Here is a 20,438-nt window from a genome sequence, read left to right as displayed (position 1 = left end):
TCCAGCACATCTTCATTTCTTATTTTGTGAGTCCATTTCTCACGATCCATTCTTTTCCATATCCATATTTCAAATGCTTCTAGTCGCTTTTCTTCACTTCATCGTGAAGTCCAGGTTTCTGACTCATACACAAAGCATTTCACTAGTCTCTTCCTTAGTTCTTTTTTTCCAGAGGTCCGCAGAAGATGCCTCTTTTTTCTATTAAAAGCTTCCTTTGCCATTGCTATCCTTCCTTTGACTTCCTGGCAGCAGCTCATATTACTACTTATAGTACGCCCCAAGTGTTTGAAGCTGTTCACTTATTCCACTGCCTCATTTCGAACTCGCAAGTTTATCGTCTTTATTTTTCTCCAGATAACCATGGTCTTCGTCTTGTTTGGATTAATTATTTTCATCCCATACTGCTCACAGCTGTCATTTAGCTCCAATACCATATCCCTTAGCATCGTCTCCTCTTCTGCTAACAACGCATATCAGCAAATCTTAAGCACTTTATTCTTTTTTCTCCTACTATCACTCCTCTCATGTTCTGAAAACAATTCTTCACTAAATCCTCCACGTAGATGTTGAAAAATAAAAGTAACAAAGGACGTCCTTACTCATAGCTTTAACACGCATAAATTACACGCGGGAAGGAAGAATATCTATACAGACTGGACACCAATGCCTAGCCCGTGCAAAAGATAAGCTGCCAGATTCTCAACAGCATCCACGCACAATGTTGTGTCGACTGCTGCGGCTATTGCCCAACAACGAACGTTTCGAAGTGCGCAGAAACCAAATGTTCCTACTGGTCATACTGGAATGGGGATTAAGGAAAACTGTCTCGGAACTCTTGAAGAGTACGAATCTAATCCTGTGGAGTAAGGTTTACTCTAGATAGTGTAATATAGTATTGTTCTATCTCTATTACGTTAATGTATTTTAGACTAATCTTAAAGTGTGAAATAGCCTAGTTCTGTCAAATCTCGCGTTATCAGTTAGTGGATGTGAAAGAATGACATCATGCGCGACGCAAGAACGGAAGCGCTATTCTGTTGGCATACAATTCGCTTATTTTCTGCATGTTTTGTGAACGTAATCACACAAGGAAGGGGATATGGTGACAGCACCCGTAACGCCTGTCTCTGTTACTCTGTTGCCACATCTATTAAAGACAGAAATGTTAAAAATTGTTAAAACTACAATATGTCAACTTCCTTGCCTATTATTTTATTACTACCGGCAGCATTTAAAAATGAATTAAAGATAAAATTCGAACTTTTGTTATTACTTACATATTAGTCGATAGTTTTTCTTCTGAGGATTTCAAAGAGTTGTTTTCCCTTTTTATCTTCGATATAAACGATAAAGATTTCCCGGTCAAATAAGCGGCCCTCTTCACGGCCTGATCTCGAGGAAACTTCCAACCATCCCTTTTTTCTTCCTCACACATTGCAATCACATGAGCAATTAAGTTTCTTTCACTACTGTGAACCTTTCTAGGCATTTTCTTAATTGTTTAAATAAATAAAAAGTGACTAAATGTAATTAATTTGACAATAAACACACCAAAGAACCGTGATAACTGATAGCCCAAATGCAGTAATAAAATAAACCAGCACGAGACGTCAACCAAAGCACACATTCATTACCGTTCCAGTGCAGAGTACGTGTTACTGATAAATAACTAGACATACGAGGGAGACAACGAATGCGAGAAGTGACTGCCTCAATGGTCGGGGCTCGGGACTAAGTACTGACAGCCTTCTAGCGGTTCGCATATTTTCCGACTGTTCAGAAGTTTTGGGTTGCGCAGCTGCACAAGGCATAACGTCACTGTGGCACAAGTGAATTCTTGTTAGTGTTTGAAACATAGCGGGCGTGCGCAAAATCAAGTACATATTTGGCAGCAAATATCAAAGGATTTGATAAACAACGGAGTAATAGAAACTGTCATAGATTTAGCAATTTATTATATTACCCAATAAAATTGATTATACCTACAATAACAAACACCTGTGATTTCATTAGCCGTAAGCTATATGCATAAATGAAATTAGGCCTATTTAAATTTAGCTGTTCTATAAACAAGAAGTTAGAACAGGCCTGGACACTAATACCTCAATTGAGTCACTTCCGACTACACCTTAACTCCCCACTCCATCTTCCCCAGCTGAGAAGGTAATCTTTTTGTCGGATACCAGAGACAGGCAAAACCTCATTCAGGCCTACCCGTAACTGTTTACCTTCGTGAGTGGGCTAACGCACGTATCGTCAACCTTTCCTCACAAGCACGGAGAGAGTGTGGTTGCACGTGACTCCCAAACAGTCCTAATCAAAGATGTTGTAGTTATATATGATATACATGATTTTGAGTACCGGTACTTACATGATCCCTTTCTATTTAAAATTTCAAAGTTGCATCCAAAAGTCGGCTTTTGAGATAGCTGAGGGCTAGAATCGAATGTGTCACTGGTAGAGCATTTGGTCTTACAATACTGGTAACGCCACCGGCGTGGCTCAGTCGGTTAAGGCGCTTGCCTGCCGGTCTGAAGTTGCGCTCGGGCGCGGGTTAGATCCCCGCTTGGGCTGATTACCTGGTTAGACTTTTTCCGAGGTTTTCCTCAACCGTAAGGTGAATGCCAGGTAATCTATGGTGAATCCTCGGTCTCATCTCGCTATCACCAATCTCATCGACGCTAAATAACCTAACTGTTGATAAAACATCGTTAAATAACCAACATAAAAAGACTGGTAACACCTATGGTAATCGAAAATCAAGCATATGGAAGATATTTATATGGTCCCAGACTTTCGATTCATCCTGTACAATAATAATAATAATCATTTTCTTTAGGAAAGACACGAATAACGAAACTAAAAGATCTGAAATATGTGACAATAAGCTTCCCGACATAAATATTAAAAACATTTTAAGTTAGTTATCGAATTTCACAAGCAAATTCTAACAAATATGAAGCTATGTGAGCAGTGAGTTTGTTAAAAAGTGCCCCAATACATCAGCGACATCCTGAAAAACTGAATTTATTTAAAGATTTAGTTAGATAAATTGTTAACAAGTAGAAAATGCCGTTCATTTTCATGTGAGCTTGAGTAACACTGAATTTTAATATTGTATTCATAAATAGGGCTGAACAAGTATTTTCAGTTTCAGTCTCTCTAGTTGTCAAGTGTAGTTTAAGAGATTAATTTTGTTATTTATTTTCTTTAGTCTTTATTAAAATGGGATAAAGTCCTGCTAGTTAAAAAAAAAACTAAAAAAAAAAAAAGCATTTATTTAGTAGTCAGGTTTTCTTTCATTAAATATGGACAGATTTTGTGATTCATTAAAGATATGAGTTCCGCTATTGATGCAACTGCAAATACGTGACAGTGTTTTAACTATTTTTGCTCGTAAAAAAAGAGAAATAAGAAGGGGAAACTTACTTCCTTTCTCGGCTTATCCCCAGGGCAGTATGAGAGTGATCTATGCCAGAAAGTAATAAAATAAAGCAAAGAACTTTTAAGCTACGTGTGTGTTAGATTATTATTGGTGCAAAGTACTAAACAAATATGGAAACAATTATTTTATGAAGTGTCATTGCATGATTATACTATGTATTATCATAGCTTTTACGAACTTTCGGCTCTCGCTGGGCGCCTGAAATTCATCACTGACGCAGACATTGCACCCTACTGTGCGTTCGTTTGTAAGGCAATGTAAAGATGCATCTACACGGTTCAACTTTTCTTTCAACTTTATGCATTCAAACAATGCATACAAGATTGATATTTAATATTAATTTATACAGTATATACATACCTAGTGAAGATGGCGTTCAAAACGGCGCATCATGTAGACACAAAATCTTCATGCATCTTAACTCAACGTGTGCTGATTCTTTCAATATTCTTTCAAGATTGCATGCCTACGTGCATGGAAAATTGAACCATGTAGATGCAGCTTAAGGAAAGGCGAGCATGGGTATTGTAACATGTTTCTGACTAGTTGAAGAAGTCTTTTGAGAAGCAAATTGTTTCTTAAATAAAACTACAGTATTTGTACTACTACGAAATGCACTTTTACCTTTAAGTAATTAAGTTATTAGCAAGTTATGCATAAGTGAAATAAATGGCAGACTTCAACAATTACACTAAATTGTGTAGATCAATTTACTCTGTATCATAATTAAAATTAATAGACTAATATGAAGACTGATTAAGAATACAGAAGGCGGAAAGAGAAAATTAAAAAATGAAGGGTTTGCAGTGAAATATCTGCCCTTGGACATAAAACTATCAATGTACGAATATGAATATGGGCTTTTCACTTTCATAGAAACGACACTAAGAAAAGTTACACTAGTGGTTCCCAAATTATCTCGATATGCGAACCCCTATCCACAAAGAGCCAATCCCTTATAAATATCCAAACCCACACACGTGCCTTCTTGGTATCACTTCAGAGGTTCAGACCTGTTTTCGGACAACTGACTAAATAACACATCATTTTATATCTAATTTCTCTCTAGGTCATTTAGTTATTGCAATCAAAAGGTTTAATACCTACTAGCCATACCCATGCGCTCCGCTGCACCCGTTAGAAATAAATATAAAGTAATTACATAATTAAAATAGGACATTTGATCCAGGGAACATTCGTGTTTGATAGAAGGATAAATCGTTTAATATGTTACTTAATTTAAATTGCATCCAAATAATTAAAATGCGATCATTTTGGTCCAGAGACCACCCATTGGTGCAATGACAATTCCTTTAACATGTTTCTCATTTTTATTACATGCAACCATAGTTTAATGAACACTGACATCATTTAGATTTAATGTGTATACTTTATTTTACTTGTTATAGGTTTCCATTGAATTATGGTAATAAATTAATTTTAACCCTTGTTTTCTACGTATTCAATAAATGGCGTTCGGCCCACTATGGTTCTGAACCCTTCAAATAACTTAAATTATATTATATAATTTATTACATTACATATATTATATTATATTACATTATATTATATCAGAAGTTACTGCAATAACATTATAGCATTATGTCCATCTAGAGAAACTACACTTTCCAATGGTGAAATAATAATTAATTATACAAATCGGTTAATTTAGCTTCCGATATTACTTCATACAAACACAGAAACATTCTCTGTAGGCTTTCTTTCATAGCTTTCGATTGTTGCTGTCCAAGGCCCCTTATAGACGAAGTCATTTGTTTTTTATTTCATTATACTGCCTTAGATGGCAGTTATTTTAATTTTAAAACCCATTTATCTCATTAAATATCAGGCCTATCAAAATTTTTCAAGGAATAAAACTTATCGCAAATTATTTTTAAAGAAACTTTTGTTATGTAACATTTTTCACAAAAATCAATAATAAGCGAGATATTTCGATTTAATTCAGGCCCCCTTATAACCCCCCTTTTAAATAATGTATTTTGAATGCCATATAGCCTAAAATCTAAATTACAACGAACATAATTTACATTCCAATTTTCATCGAAATCCGTTCATCCATTATCGCGTGAAACGGTAACAAACATACATACAGACAGACAGACATACAAACAAAAATTTCAAACAAGCGATTTTCGGTTTCAAGGTGGTTAATTATATATGTTAGGACCAATTATTTTTGGAAAATCGAAAATTACTAGAAAAATTTCGGCTACAGATTTGTTATTAGTATAGATAAGCTTTAAATTAAAGTTACTATAGTTACGGTGAATGGCGCAGCCATGATTTTAATCTGGCAGTTGCTGAAATAAAATGTTGAAGGCCTTCTTCCTAAAAATAAAAAAATGGTTATTTAACACAATTATTATCAGCTGGGACAGTTTAAACCAAGGCATGTTTATGTTTTCAGATTTCCTTTAATTAGCTCGTAATTTTAATAAAACTACTACTACTACTACTACAATTACGGATTCCTGAGTAAATCCAATGAATCGAATGAGCTGTGATGGAATTGATATGTTTGAAACCTTCACTGGATTTCCATTATTGATAAAGAACGAACTCCCCAAAAATTATTTCCAAATATTTTAATGTGAAAACTGGTGAAATGCTTTAAATTATATTATCTTCGTATTAATTCTAGAGGAAAACCTCTCCAGTGATTTTATAAGTTCTGAGCATGTATAGATAATTAATTATTCTATTTTAAATTTCCATAATTTATATGTGTAAATTGTTGCAGGTGGACCATGGTTTTACCACAGTCTACTATATACAGTCACGAAGCCTGAGTTTTGAGGGTGCTAGAAACAATAGACTGTGACGGTACTATTTTGCATTGCCTGTAATGAGGCGATATTAGCGATCCTAGTGGTGAGCAACTATCTAATGTTTGCATATTTACTACGTATTGAGCTTCGCGACTGTATATACTAGACTGTGGTTTTACTTTTTTTAGATTTTTGAAGTTTCATACGTAGTTTTGGACGGTATCGTAATGTTATATTTGTTGGTTAGTTTAGGTTAGGTTAGCTTAGTTTTGCTTGGGTTAGTTAAGGTTAGGTTAGGTTAGTTTAGATTGTGATAGGTTATGTTAGGTTACAGTCGAAATTGTGTTTCTGAATTTTTTTTTGTGTTAGCCCTACATTACGAAAATCGAGCACAGTCGTCTGTGAAAGAAAAAAAAAAGTTCGAAAATCGTGCAGTAATCGTTCTCCAGAATTACCGCATTCGTTGTTACTGGTGGTTTGTTGTTGCCTTCCCCCCACTTGTTACAAATATAACATTCGAGGGGTCCAGGACGTAATACTAAGGAAACTGACATTGCACCAGTAGTAATATTCGTCCTGGACCTCTCGCATGTTGGTACTTAGTAACAAGTGGGGGGAGCTACAACAGTGCATTTGAATGTATAGGTATCAAGCAATTTTTATATTGAAAGTATGTGTGGCTGCAAACTAAAATCACATGTTTATCACTACCTGTATATAGCTACATCTCACAGAAGCAAGTGAAGCAAAACAAAATTGTGCCTTCCTGGGTGTGGTTTTTCTGGAGAATTACCAAATAATGAAAATGATAAACTAATTAATTAAATGGTTTACATCCATTTGAAGCTATTAAATAAGTTAATCCATGTGAACCCGTACTCAACCTTCACCTGAGTTAGGTAAATTAGTTATTACATACTACTTACATCTCTGCGGACCATGCTTTTTTATCGTCAGATGTTAAATTTTTCGATACCCCTGTAACGGAGAGAAGTGACTGACAAGTTCCGTAAGATATTTTAAGTTTGTCAGCAATCTGCTTGATACTAAGGTCTGTACCACTTCGCAAATTACACACACGCTCCACTAAACTCTTATTTGACGAAATCGTGGGACGTCTTCCAGAACGGGGATCATCTTCACACGATGTTCGTCCCTTTTTAAACCTTGAAAACCATGCATAAATTCTTGAACGACACATGGCCTCATCACCAAATGCGACTTTTATCATCTCATACGTTTCCGTAGCAGATTTCCCGAGTTTACAACAGAATTTTATGCATATACGCTGTTCAGTGTCTGCCATTATCATACTGTTCCACATTACACTGCCTATCACACTACGAGTACGATCATACTAATGGACAACATGATCACAAACGAAAGCCTATAAAGCCTATATTCTAGAAAAAGCTTCAGATTGAACACACAACTACAAAATGTAAAAACATTAACCCGATCAACCAGCTGAAATCACATTTTTCCCAATTGCTAGTGTTGCCAATAGTTGATTACCATATTCCACCAAACATAACCAGAACACTGAACTACCACTACAAGCTGTTAAAGTAGATGGTATTGGTTGTAATCTGTGGTGTTTGAGGCAATTAAGAATTTGTTGTCATGTAAGTGGGTTATTTTACGACGCTTTATCAACTGCTGTGGTTACCTAGCGCCTGAATAATATGAATGTGATAACTGATAATGCCGGCGAAATGAGTTCAGAGTCCTGCACCGAAAGTTACTCAGCATTTGCTCTTTTATTTATTTATTTAACCTGGTAGACATAAGGCCATCAGGCCTTTTCTTCCCCTCTACCAGGGGATTACAACTACAATATTAAGAATACAATTACAATTTATTAAAATTACAATTAATATTTAGCAAAAAATCATAATAATACATACACATATAATTTTGAATCCATTTATGTACATAAACATTTAGCACATTACGATCCCCGTAAAAGTTGTGGGGCTATTGCTATTGTAAATTTAGGGAAGTGGGGTTCGTATTTTGCCTTCCTGAAAGAGCCAGGTCCCATCCGCACACGAGTAGCCTGATAAGCCCCATGGGCCCAGAGCCCAAAGTCCTTCCTATGTCAGCATAGAAAACCCAACTACCCCCAAGACTTCATCCCCAGTTCATTTTTACTACTGAAAAGACAGATGAAATGGGGGGGGGGGAGTGGAGTGTGTTGGTGCAATGATACAGGGCAACAGGGGAAACCAAGAGGAAAACCCTCTTCAACGACTTTCTCCACCACAAATTCCATCACGACCAGGCCAAGGACTGAACCCAGGCCGCCTGAATGGAAGAGCACTAGCACTTCAGCCTTAGACGTGGCAAAACTATGTTATCATATAATGAAGTGCTATAACTATGTTTGCACTTTAACTTACTAAGCATACGTCTCTTTATATAGAGGGTGTATCAGAAAAGTTACACAGACCAGGAGTGGGTTCACTTGCCCAAAACGATTTTCGCTTAATATACCGTACTTATGGCAGGAAACGTGTCACATGAGTGGTGAAGGCATTTGCCTTTAGTTAAAACCAGCAGATCACTTGAATACTGACGCACTGAATGCTTGGGCTTGATTCAAGGAGATTTATTAAACAAGCTGTCTTGGCAAATCATGGCCAACTTTATGTACGTACATTAGCAGGCAGAATTTTATTGTCAGAAGTACGTATTCGCCTTAGGCTTGGTGTTTAGTGTAGCTCACAGTATGTAGGCTATTTCTTTGGAAATGTAACAGTTTTTATTGGCATTGTTATGATGAAATTAAATTAGAATGGAAATAGCCGCCTTTACCTCTCACATGAAGTATGCAAGTTAAAACAAGCCTAATTTCTATAGAAGTTTTTAAGAGATTTTTTTTTTTTTCTGATTGTGGGTATTTGACTTTCGTCATTCATCCATATGAAGCCAGTTGTGCTCACCTATTTACTGACAGTCGTTGCCCAGGGTGCAGCATAGGAGGCTGGTCTACACTACATCCATGATGAGATGATGATGGAGAATTGTTGGGATACCGTACCACAGTGCACTTGTGAATATCATATTGTCATAAAATAACAACACTAAACAAAACTTTTTGTTCTATTGTCGGGACCATCACAGATGGCTTCCCGAATACATATTTTCCACATGTTTTGTTTTATTTCATTATCAGCTAAACTGTAATGTATATTTTATACAATAAAGTTTTCTTGGATGTAAAAAAAAAAAAAAACTAAACAAAACATCCTTATCATATGTGATACTTCCAGTGTACGTTTGCTTCTCCAGCACTACTTGTACACAAACCCTGTTACATATCATTTAAACAAAGTTTTTAAGCACGATCTCAGTCATTCTGTTCAATTAATTTACTCAACACAAAAATGATGCACTCCAATGCATGTCGTAAACAGACAAGCAAAGAGGAAGCTTAATATAGACCTATTTTTCTTTTACGAATCAGAGAGTGCTAAACATTATTAAATACTATAGGGGTCTGAGTTATCCAAAGAACCACCATAATCTGTGAATGTTGGAAAGCCTACAATATCAACAACGAAAATCTTTGTATTTATCTTAATTTAGAATTTGTCGCAACGATTAATGGCGAAAATACTAAAAATCTGAGATGACTTGCAAGGAATAATAATGAAATTTACAAACAGAATATCATGCGGAGGTTCCTATTATGTTATACAATGATATGGGAGGGATAGTCCACCGAGTTACCTTTGTGGTAGCGCGTCTGCCTCCAGACAAGCTGACCTGGGTTCGATTCCCAGCAGTCAGAGATTTTCATGTAAAATTTCTATCTCGGGATTAGGAGAGGTAGTGGTGCACAACTTCAAATCACTAGATTGTGTACGGATATGCCTGGGTTAAATCCTAAATTTCTCCACAGTACATATGAAGGGCGGCCGGGTAGCTCAGTTGGTAGAGCAGCTGGCTACGGACTGGAAGGTCCGGGGCTCAATCCCAAGTGATGATAGGATTTTTTCTCGTTGCCAAACTTTCAGAACGGCCCCGAGGTTCACTCAGCCTCCTATAAAATTGAGTACCGGGTCTTTCCCGGGGGTAAAAGGCGGTCAGAGCGTGGTGCCGACCACACCACCTCATTCTAGTGCCGAGGTCATGGAAAGCATGGGGCTCTACCTCCATGCCCCCCCCCCAAGTGCCTTTATGGCATGTTACGGGGATACCTTTACCTTTTACATATGAAGAGAAAGCATATTATGTCACTGTAGATACGGTAGTGATTTGTCGGATGGGACATTAAGCCTGGCGGCCCCCTTGGTGCTATTCGACAGGAACAGACTGTGTGCGGGCACTGAGTTTCTCCATCATCATCATCATCCTAACTTTCCACAGTTACACGTCATGCATAGCGTGGCCCACCGAAGGGTGTACAACTTGAAAAAAATGAGTCACAGTCCTGCCATCTATCTGCAATATGTGGAACCCGAATCAGGCAAGTGAAGTTTGTAGGCGATGGGGGAGGGAGGGAGGGGGGAGAGAGAGAGAGAGAGAGAGAGACACACACACACACCTCCCCCCCCTTGGGAGGGTTACCTCACAGAACATAATATTTTCGAAAACAAACATCAGAGCTCATCGAGTGCTATCCCGTGTTTACAATAACAATGCATTTTTGTCAACTGACTTTTAAGCCATTCTGTAGTTTTATTATTCTTGTTTCTCGGGTGAAATCTATGCTTCTTCAGCTTACATCTCGTGTTTTACATTCCTATGTTGGCATTAATGACGTGCTTAGTTACAAATGTCCGTCAAAGAGGACTAGGCCTACATATATTTAGTCCTCGTGTCTGCCTTTTCGTTTTCTCTTGCCACATGTAAACAAGATGCTTTTAGATCGGGTGGGTGTGATCAAAACTTTGTCACTATCAACTATGTTTCTTTCGATCATCCTGCCAAATTTTTTAAGATTTATTTTATCTTTACCATGAGACTAAATAAGGAAATCTATATATTAGGTTATAGGTGCAAATATAAAAATATGGTGGGTAGTTGTATCATGGTAAAAATACGTACCGTTCCAAGAAATTGAACGCTGAATCCATTCTCTCTTCTTCTAGGGAGTAGGTACCAATCATTTTTGGAATCCACATCCCATGCACTTTGTGGTACTGAAACCTTCTGGTAACAATTTCATGTATCAAAGACCGCGAAATATGAGGAAAATGAGAAGTCAATTCAGAAATCGTTAACCTCCGGTTTTCACACATTTTATTGGTCACTTGTTCTACAATGTCATCACTCACTATCGACGGCCGGCCACTCCGTTCTTCGTCATGAACATTTGTCCGCCCCTCACTAAATTGCTTACACCATGAGCTAACTTTCCTTTGACTCATCACATTTGGTCCATAAACGACGCATAGTTGACGATGAATTTCAGCCGCGTTAAGACTTTTCGCATGCAGAAATCTTATTACAGCCCGTACTTCACAACTCTCGGGATTAGAGATTGTCTTTTTCATTTTCTATCAGTATGACGCATATGAAATCAAAACACAATGCACACGTAATGCATCGAGGCAGTTGTACCAACTCGCGGCTAAAATTTGACAATAAATTAATGGCTGAAACAGAGGCTGTACCGTACGAACATGATGCAATTAATTAGTTAGTGAGGTTTAAAAAAGGCGCGTCTTAATAATAATAATAATAATAATAATAATAATAATAATAATAATAATTATTATTATTATTATTATTATTATTATTATTATTATTTTAAAAACGATGTACTGTACCAACTACTAGGTCATTTCTAGCGTCGATGGAAATAGTTATAGCGAATTCGTATTTGGCGAGATAAAGCTCAGGATTCGCCAGAGATTGTATTATTATTATTATTAACATTCCATGTTTTTTAACGTGGTTATTTAACGACGCTGTATCAACTACGAAGTTATTTAGCGTCTATGGAATTGGTGATAGCGAGATGAGGCAAAGGATTCGACATAGATTAACTGACATTTGCCTTACAGTTGGGGAAAACCTCGGAAAAACCCAACCAGGTAATCAGAGTTATCGAACCCGTGCCCGAGTGCAACTCCGGATTGGCAGGCAAGCGCCTTAACCAACCGAGCTATGCCAGTGGCAACATTCAATGGTATTCATACATTGCTTCACAGCTAGAATATGGAACAAGTCAAAAAACTTAATACTACTATAAAGTCTTAATTTATAGTCACAGTCTAGTTGAAATGTATACAGAAGAGGTTTACAATAGTCTAATAGTACAATAGTCTGTAAAAGATTGTACAGGGAATGAATAAATACAATACAATACAATACAATACAACACAAAGTTTTAGTATCAATTTCATGAAGCATTGTTGAATGTCATGAATTCACCTACAGAATAGAAGGCATGAGAAATTAAGTACCGGTATTTCTTTAATTTGGCCCTAAATAATCTTATATTTTGGGTTTCATTTTTGATATCCATAGGGAGGCTATTAAAAAATTTTACTGCCATATAATGCACTCCTTTTTGACAGCATGATAGACTTGCCAATGGAGTATGAAAGTCATTTTTTTGACGCGTATTTATGCTATGAACTGTTGAATTAATTACAAAGTTTTCACGATTACATACGAGGAATATTATTAGTGAAAAAATATACTGACAAGTCGTGGGCATTATTTGTAGTTTTTTTTTTAAATTGTCCTACACGATTCCCTATATTTAGCACCTACTATTATTCTAATTACTCTTTTTTGTAGTAGGAATATACTGTTACTATCTGTGGAATTTCCCCAGAATATTGTTCCAAAACTCTTTACCGAGTGGAAGTATGCAAAGTACATTGTTTTTAAGGTACTGATGTTTACTATCTTTTCCATAGATCTAATAGCAAAACATGCTGAATTTAGTTTGGGGGTAATTTCTCTAATATGATTTTTCCAATTTAGCACATTATCGATTTTTAAGCCAAGAAATTTTGTTGTTGTTGCTATTAGGGACTTATTGTTCATTATTGCACTTGAAATTTGCGAGGTTGAATTTGGACAGGATTTAAATTGAATTAATTTTGTTACAATTTAATATTAATTTATTGACTGAGAACCAGTCACATATTTTGAGGAGAATTTCTTCTGTTGAAGATTGGAATGTACTAGCTTTTAATATTTTGCTTGTTATTTCATCATATGCTGAGGAGTTTTTTGACTTTAGATTTTTAATAATTGCAATTATTTCTTGTTTGTTTGTTGGAAATATTACCTCACATCTGCCTAATGGGTGGAGAAAATTTAGGAAAAAATGCAACCAAGTAATCAGCCCACGCCCGACTGCAAATTATATCGAGAGAAAATAATCTTTTGGTCCACGGTCAAATACTCATTTTAATCAATTTGTATTGATTTTTGGTCCAGGGGAAATGCTCGTCTTTAACGCAAAAAAAAAAAAAGACTGGTAGTGTTTGAATACACGGCACTTTATCCAATGTGGTACACTTCTAATAGCCTACAGTGTTAAATCTAATGGACGAATGGTTTAGTTAAGTTCCAGTGTAATTTATTAAATTGACACTTAATCTTGATAAAACCAATGTAATCAAATTTAGTATCGGCGCTTAATCTCAATAAAATCACTGTAATTAAATGTAGTACTGGCACACATAGCAGTACACAATTTTTATATAATATTAACTTAACCCTTTCAATTAGGAATTATGTTTTTGTTTGGAAAAGTCTAATTGTTTGTTCTTGAGTTCTTTTAAATTTTTGTAAATTGCTCACAGTCTCATTTTCACAGCATGATGCCTGGATTTCCAGATATGAACTGTCCACTTGAGAGGATCACTCTCAGCAACTCATTGTCCATGAAGCAGCATTGAAGTTGCTGTCCTCTGTAGAGGCCACAGTGACTGAAAGGGTTAAGGGGACCAGATACTATGAAGTAGCTTAAAATTTTCAAAAACATTTTTTTTTTTTTTTTTGCTGATTTATGTGTAATGACACCTTAAATTTAATATTCCAAAATATCAGCATTCAACTCTTCTGGCAAGTGTCCTTATTTAGTAGTTCTATAACTGTATGTAAGTCACACTTCAGTGGCATCCACTTTTCTTGATCTATTTATCTCCTTTCAGCATTTTTCAAATTTTGAGTACACCCAGTGTGGAACTTATTTCAGATAATAATAAATAATAATAATATAATAAATTTAGCCTACACATCCCGTAGGACAAGGGCCTCCTGTTGTCACAGGGAATTGCTCATAAGTAGGCTCCTAAGGTGAGCGAGTCCTTGGGAGCTTGGTCATATTACTGATATTTCTTCGTTTCACTGTTCCTGACTTCCCTCTTCGATCATTTCTACCATACTCATCTCCCACACTTCCTCATATCACTTCACACGAATTACACTCACTGTCATTGACTTTCTGTCCTATCTGGTGCTTGTTGATTCATGTTTGATGCCAGCTGCCTCCATACTTCTCTGTCTCGTGCCACTCTCGACCATTGACTTCCCGCTCTGGTTCTGAAGTAGTCCGCCCATCTGGTTTTTTGTCGTCCCACGTGCTGTCGTCCTTCTCTCGGGTCCCACATTGTGATGCGATTCGTCCAAACTTTTTTTTTTTTACCATGCCAGAATGATGTCCTTTGCATTAAATATAAAATTATGAGAATTGGAAAAAAAAATCTGGCAGAAAAAAATTAGGGGGAAAGTATCCTCACAGTAAAACCAACTTAAATGTTTTACTGGGCAGAGAAGGCATTGAAGAACAACCTATAACAGTTCCAGCTCTGTATCTTCAATTGTATAGGAGCTCAGCATATCAAGATATTGAAAATTTAACATTGTTAAGATAGGAGGTATCCAGTCCCCTTAAATGGGACTGATCTAAAAAATGTATGAGCTCAGAGTTGGAACTGGAAAATATAAATGGAATTATATTTGGGCCTACTCTTAAATCCAGCTGTCTGTTATGCATTAAAATCCGTACCTTTCATTAGCATTATAAACACTCTTAAAATGGCATACTTTAACTTACTTACTTTCATTCTATAATGAAATACGCCATGTCCAGCTTACAACACCAATAAAATAAATGGTTGTGACTGAAAATGTATACTACAAACAGAAATAAATCTACCGAGGTTTGGTAGTGCACCTTTTGCAATTTATGTAACAATGATGTGAATGTCATCCAGTTGGAACGAGATTGAAAAATAAACAAACTGTTAATTCTACAAAGCTACAGCCATATAGATGCTTCAGGAAAAAATTTCGTGTGTTCTTTGCTTAGCAGAGAAACACACATGATTCACAGTAAGTACGAGTCAGCTTTGTCCAGTTTTACCAAGGTAGGCTACTCTCTGCAGAAGCCAGCCTTTTAACTTTATCTTGGGTCATGATCCTCTGTGTTATTTGAATTTTGTATGCTTGCAGACATAGCCTTTTGTGCAAAGCATTATTAAATCACACTGTGAGGAAGTTGGAGTTGTAAATTTGCTTGTCAAATTGGTTTTCTTGTGCTTCTTATAAATGGGGTTCGAATCCATTCAGTATCTTCTTCAAAAAATTTTAGCTTGTAATGCTTACTGTTTTCGGCAACAAACTTCCTGTTTGCTTGAACTTTGTATCCCAGGTCATTATTCTCTTGTAGTCAGGAATGGGATTGTGTCTTTGAAGATTGAACTCTGAACGAAACCGGCACTTTATATGCTTAACATACTCTGTTCCTGATAAACAAAGGACACTTGAAATCTCTCTTAAAGCACCCACATGGCATGGCTATAGCTTTATGTAATACAGTATGACAGTTTGTTAATTTTTCAAACTAGTTATGACTCCATGGCAATCACATCATTGTTACATAAATTACAAAAGGTGCACTGCCAAATCTTGGTACCGTAGATTTATTTCATTTTAACACTGCAAAAAGATTTTCCAAAATTTAGAAACCTGACCTTACTTTGTAAGTACATTCCCTGATTTTCTTTTGTTTTGAAAACCAAGATATATTTAGTACCTACTGGTAATGTACTAATAAAAATTTCACAATTTTAAAATAAGACACAAATGAGACCTCCATCTACTCTTTGTTAGTCTCAACTTTTATATAAAAAAACTTTACTATTCATGTGTTAGGGTGTTCAACACTACCGGTACTGAGTACAGGTACTTAATTTTCTTAAAGCTTTGAAGGGTCAAGGGAAAAGTTTCAGAACAGAACTAACACAATATGTACATAACTCATAGGTACCTTATATTTGTACCTACTACATAAAGTGTTTGTTTATGCTCGTAAATTGTATTGGCGGTAATTTGTGTGCTATGCATTGTATATTTTCGTATAGGTCCTAACTTTTTACTTCTGTTCCACATCTCAAAGCTACAATGGTAATGTAAGATCTATGGAATAGAGTACCAGTGAATAGAGATAATTCTTTATACACTGGGAATAATGCAATAAATTATATTAATTCATTTCGCCAAGATCAAAACATATCCTATTGCAGAGATGGTGAATCAATAAATAATAATAATAATAATAATAATAATAATAATAATAATAATAATAATAATAATAATTATATATATATATATATATATATATATATATATTAAAATTCTTATGAAATTTTAAATTATTTATTCACATATTTAAATTGACATGATCCTCTTAGCCGTAATTACTTCACTTACCAATTTGTGCTAAGTTCAGACTGTAGCGCGTTTGCCTGCTGATCCGAGGCGTAGGTTCAATTCCCGCTTAGGCTGATTACCTGGTTGGGTTCTCCTCTCTCCGAGATTTTCCCCAACTGTAAGGCGAATGTCAGGTAATCGGAAACGAATTCTCAGACTCATCTCGTCAAATACCACCTCGATTATTACAAACTCCATCAACGCTAAATATCTTAAGATCAATCGATCTTTCTTCTCACTCACATAATAAACTACCGCAAACTACTTACAGGTCTATGCATCCATCAATTTGGTTATTTTTGGAGGTTTTTCGCGGTTGGTTGATTTCTGTTAGTGTAGGCCTTGACAACTATCGGAAGAAGATTTAATACTTCGTTTCAACATTGAATCAGTTGGTTTAACGTTTGCTACTTACATAGCTTAAAGCAGACGGAAAACGAATCAATTTTGTTGTCGAAAGACACAATGAGATTAATGATTATAAAACGCACGTAACAGCTGGGTGATGGACCAAGTTAGACATTACATGGTTTGTTCAAAGTGGGTCATGCATAATAACGAATCTTGGCATTGTTTAGTATTTTTATTTATTAACATGTACGTGATAAGTTATATTAGTTATTATAGGTCATTTGAGATTTTCTATAGGTAATTAATTTTGAATTAAAATTCGGATTCAGTGTAAGAGGTAAGGTATAATTTTTCACTGCGGACCTGTTTCTGTCCGTCCATGTTAATAAGTAGATAGTTTGTGTGCGTGAATCCCTTTGTAAGTCTTCTGTGTAGTACGATTTGTATGTAGAGCTAGTGTATGAAAAATGACTTAATCGTGTTTTCAATATAATGAACTGAATTTGGAGGTTATGTATGGAATTATAAATATATTTTTAACAAAGCTTGTTTTAATTTTCAGGATTGCAGCATTACCCATTCACCAATGGCAGTGCAGCAGCAGTACTTCACCCTCAATACTGGGCAGAAAATGCCAATGGTTGGATGTAAGGAAAGGGATAACTATGTAAATAATGTTTAGATATAATGATTTCAATTTTAGGTGTGACATTAATACCATATTGCTTGGATTTGTTGCAATGATCTTTGATGTTACAATCTCTTTTCAACATATAGGCCTAAATAATTGTAAGGGAATCATTTTTGTGCATGATGCCATAAAAGAAAATGACTCTGAGTTATTCTTTTCTGTTTCAGTAGGAACATACCGGATCCATGGTCAAAGTGTTATACATAGAGTTATTGAGGCAGGTCTGAAGGCTGGTTACAGAGCATTTGGTATGTGTCCAGATTCTTTGTTCTTTCATAATGACATCAGGCTTATAATTTTACACCAGTTTCCTTCTGAGGTTGTCATATCTGCCCCATATCTAATTAATTTCAAATATTGGAAAAGTGAATAAAATCTGTGAAGGCCTAAATAACAAAATATTAGAAAAAGTAAACACATTATGCAGGTTACAATTTGTTATGCATAAAACCGAAAAAGACACGTCATTAAAAATTAGAATACCCAGTTATAAAGGAAACCATAATATGAATAGGCTACAGTTTTAAAACATTCACTGTCATAATGAAATAGACATTAGTGTACAGAATAATAGTAACATGGTGTGGGTATTTGGGATAGACCTGGACAAATAAAGTCTTGAAAATAGCAGAAATTAAATTAATGAAACAAATTATTGGTTTTGATAGTTTGGACCACAAAAGACTAGAAAACATTTTAGATAAACGAAAAGTTGAACCAATATAAAATTCATACAGAATTATTGGGTAAATTAAAAGGAAAGCACTGAAATAATGGAACTAAACAGAATCCTAAAACACTTTCTAAAGAACAAATCCAAAAATAGAAGAAGCATAGGAAGATCACTAAATACAGAGAGATCAAATGAGGTGTGGACAGGAGCGAAGGGGTTTTCACTGTGCTGCTGACACTCTTGCGGCGGGGAATGGACAGTGTAGAGTCGTGGTGATACAACCATACAAGTTTCCATAACTATTTTAAAAAGTGTCTTACTTACCAGCTTTATTGATGAACGTGCTGAAACTGGCCACCTTCGTTGTTCACACATTTTTGGCACCTCTTTATGAAATGGTCCCATAAGTCGCTGTAGTTCTGGTCAATTAATGCTGTTAATATCATGATGGATATTATGTTTCAGTTCTTCCAGGGTATGTGGGGTGCTTTGTCATGGAGGTGTACTTCATGAACGATATTAGGTTTCTCAGCACTCCAGTAACGATTGTTTTGTGAGCACACATAACCATAGAGATGGAACCATGCCTCGTCTGAGAAAAATGTTAAATGTGGATCTATTAGTTCGTTATGACTATTATTCAGCATTCACTCACAAAATGCACGCCTACATGCAGGATCACCTAGTTGAAGAGCATGTGTCTTAGTTATTTTGTATGGCTGCAACTTCAATAGCTTTTTAGTAGCTTTTTGCACAGAGCCATAAGAAATTCGTACTTGTTGTGAAAAGTGCGTAAGTGATTTTCTAGGAGACTGTTCCAATCGATGACCAGTGTCATCTAATGTTTCTTCTGTGAGAATCCTAAGCTGTCTGTTTTGTTGTTTTGTTTCTTAGGTTGAGTACTTCCCATTGCCTGAAATTTATTATAAAGATTATGGATTTTTGAGCCAGTGTGATGGAATTTTTACACCCTGGAATTGTTTTTCAAACTGCCTTCATATTTGTGTGGCAGACTGGGTTAATGCCTATGAATCATAAATATATTATAAACGTTGTTAAGTTGAAAACATTTGATTAGCCATTATACAGTTTACTTATTCACAATTTAATTTTAAATACACAAGCTAACACCTTATAATTTGTACTGTGTCATTCAGCAGTCACTTGGTGTGTGATTCACAAACCTTGACATAAGCCAGGACGAACACGAGCATGCTTGCTTCATCGTTACGGAAACTTGTATGGTTGTATCACCGCGACTCTACACTGTCCGTTCACCGCTGTGAGAGCGTCAGCAGCACAAAGTGAAAACGTTGCTCCTGTTCAGACCTCATCTGATATCTCTGTAGATTGAATGAAACCATGTCCCATGATAGGCTAGTGGTCAGCCTGTCTGACTGAGAAACTAGCAGGCTCGGGCTCGAATCCTGGTTGGAACAAGTTGCCTGGTTGAAGTTTTTTCCAAGGTTCTTCCTCAGTCCATTAAGAGCAAATGCTAAGTAATTTTCGGCCTGCACCTTGGATTCATTTCACCGTCATTATTACCTTCATCTTCATCCATCTTGTCTACTTCCAAGGCCCACTCATCTGTCATCATGGCTAACAAACTCGACCTAATGGGTGCCTCAACCTCAGAACAGGATTTTTCAGCATAATTGTCAAAAAGTGGGCAGAGGCACAAATGGCTACAGGCCAATATGCGCGGTATTAGTGTTAAAATATTTCATAAAATGCGTATTGTGATAAAAAATATTCTGCATGTAGTTTTTCTATTTCTACAAGAAAATATACATTATT

At 36.0% G+C, this 20,438-nt stretch overlaps 1 protein-coding gene across 5 annotated transcripts in view; it reads left to right on the top strand.

Annotated features, from left to right (window-relative positions):
• LOC138701025 (glyoxal reductase-like) overlaps positions 1–20,438 on the top strand; it is a 36,090-nt gene that overhangs the window by 10,656 nt on the left and 4,996 nt on the right. The window contains exons 1-3 of one of the 5 annotated variants that reach the window (XM_069827521.1): positions 17,245–17,455; positions 17,840–17,924; positions 18,136–18,216. In XM_069827521.1, the coding sequence (XP_069683622.1) occupies positions 17,432–17,455; positions 17,840–17,924; positions 18,136–18,216 (190 nt within the window). In that variant the 5' untranslated portion in view covers positions 17,245–17,431. The other 4 variants (XM_069827523.1, XM_069827522.1, XM_069827524.1 and 1 more) reach the window with 4 other exon arrangements.

Source organism: Periplaneta americana, chromosome 6 (genome assembly GCF_040183065.1).
Source record: "Periplaneta americana isolate PAMFEO1 chromosome 6, P.americana_PAMFEO1_priV1, whole genome shotgun sequence".
Lineage (NCBI taxonomy): Eukaryota > Metazoa > Arthropoda > Insecta > Blattodea > Blattidae > Periplaneta > Periplaneta americana.
Note: the sequence above shows the minus strand (reverse complement) of the source record. Positions and strands in the feature narration are given on the sequence as shown.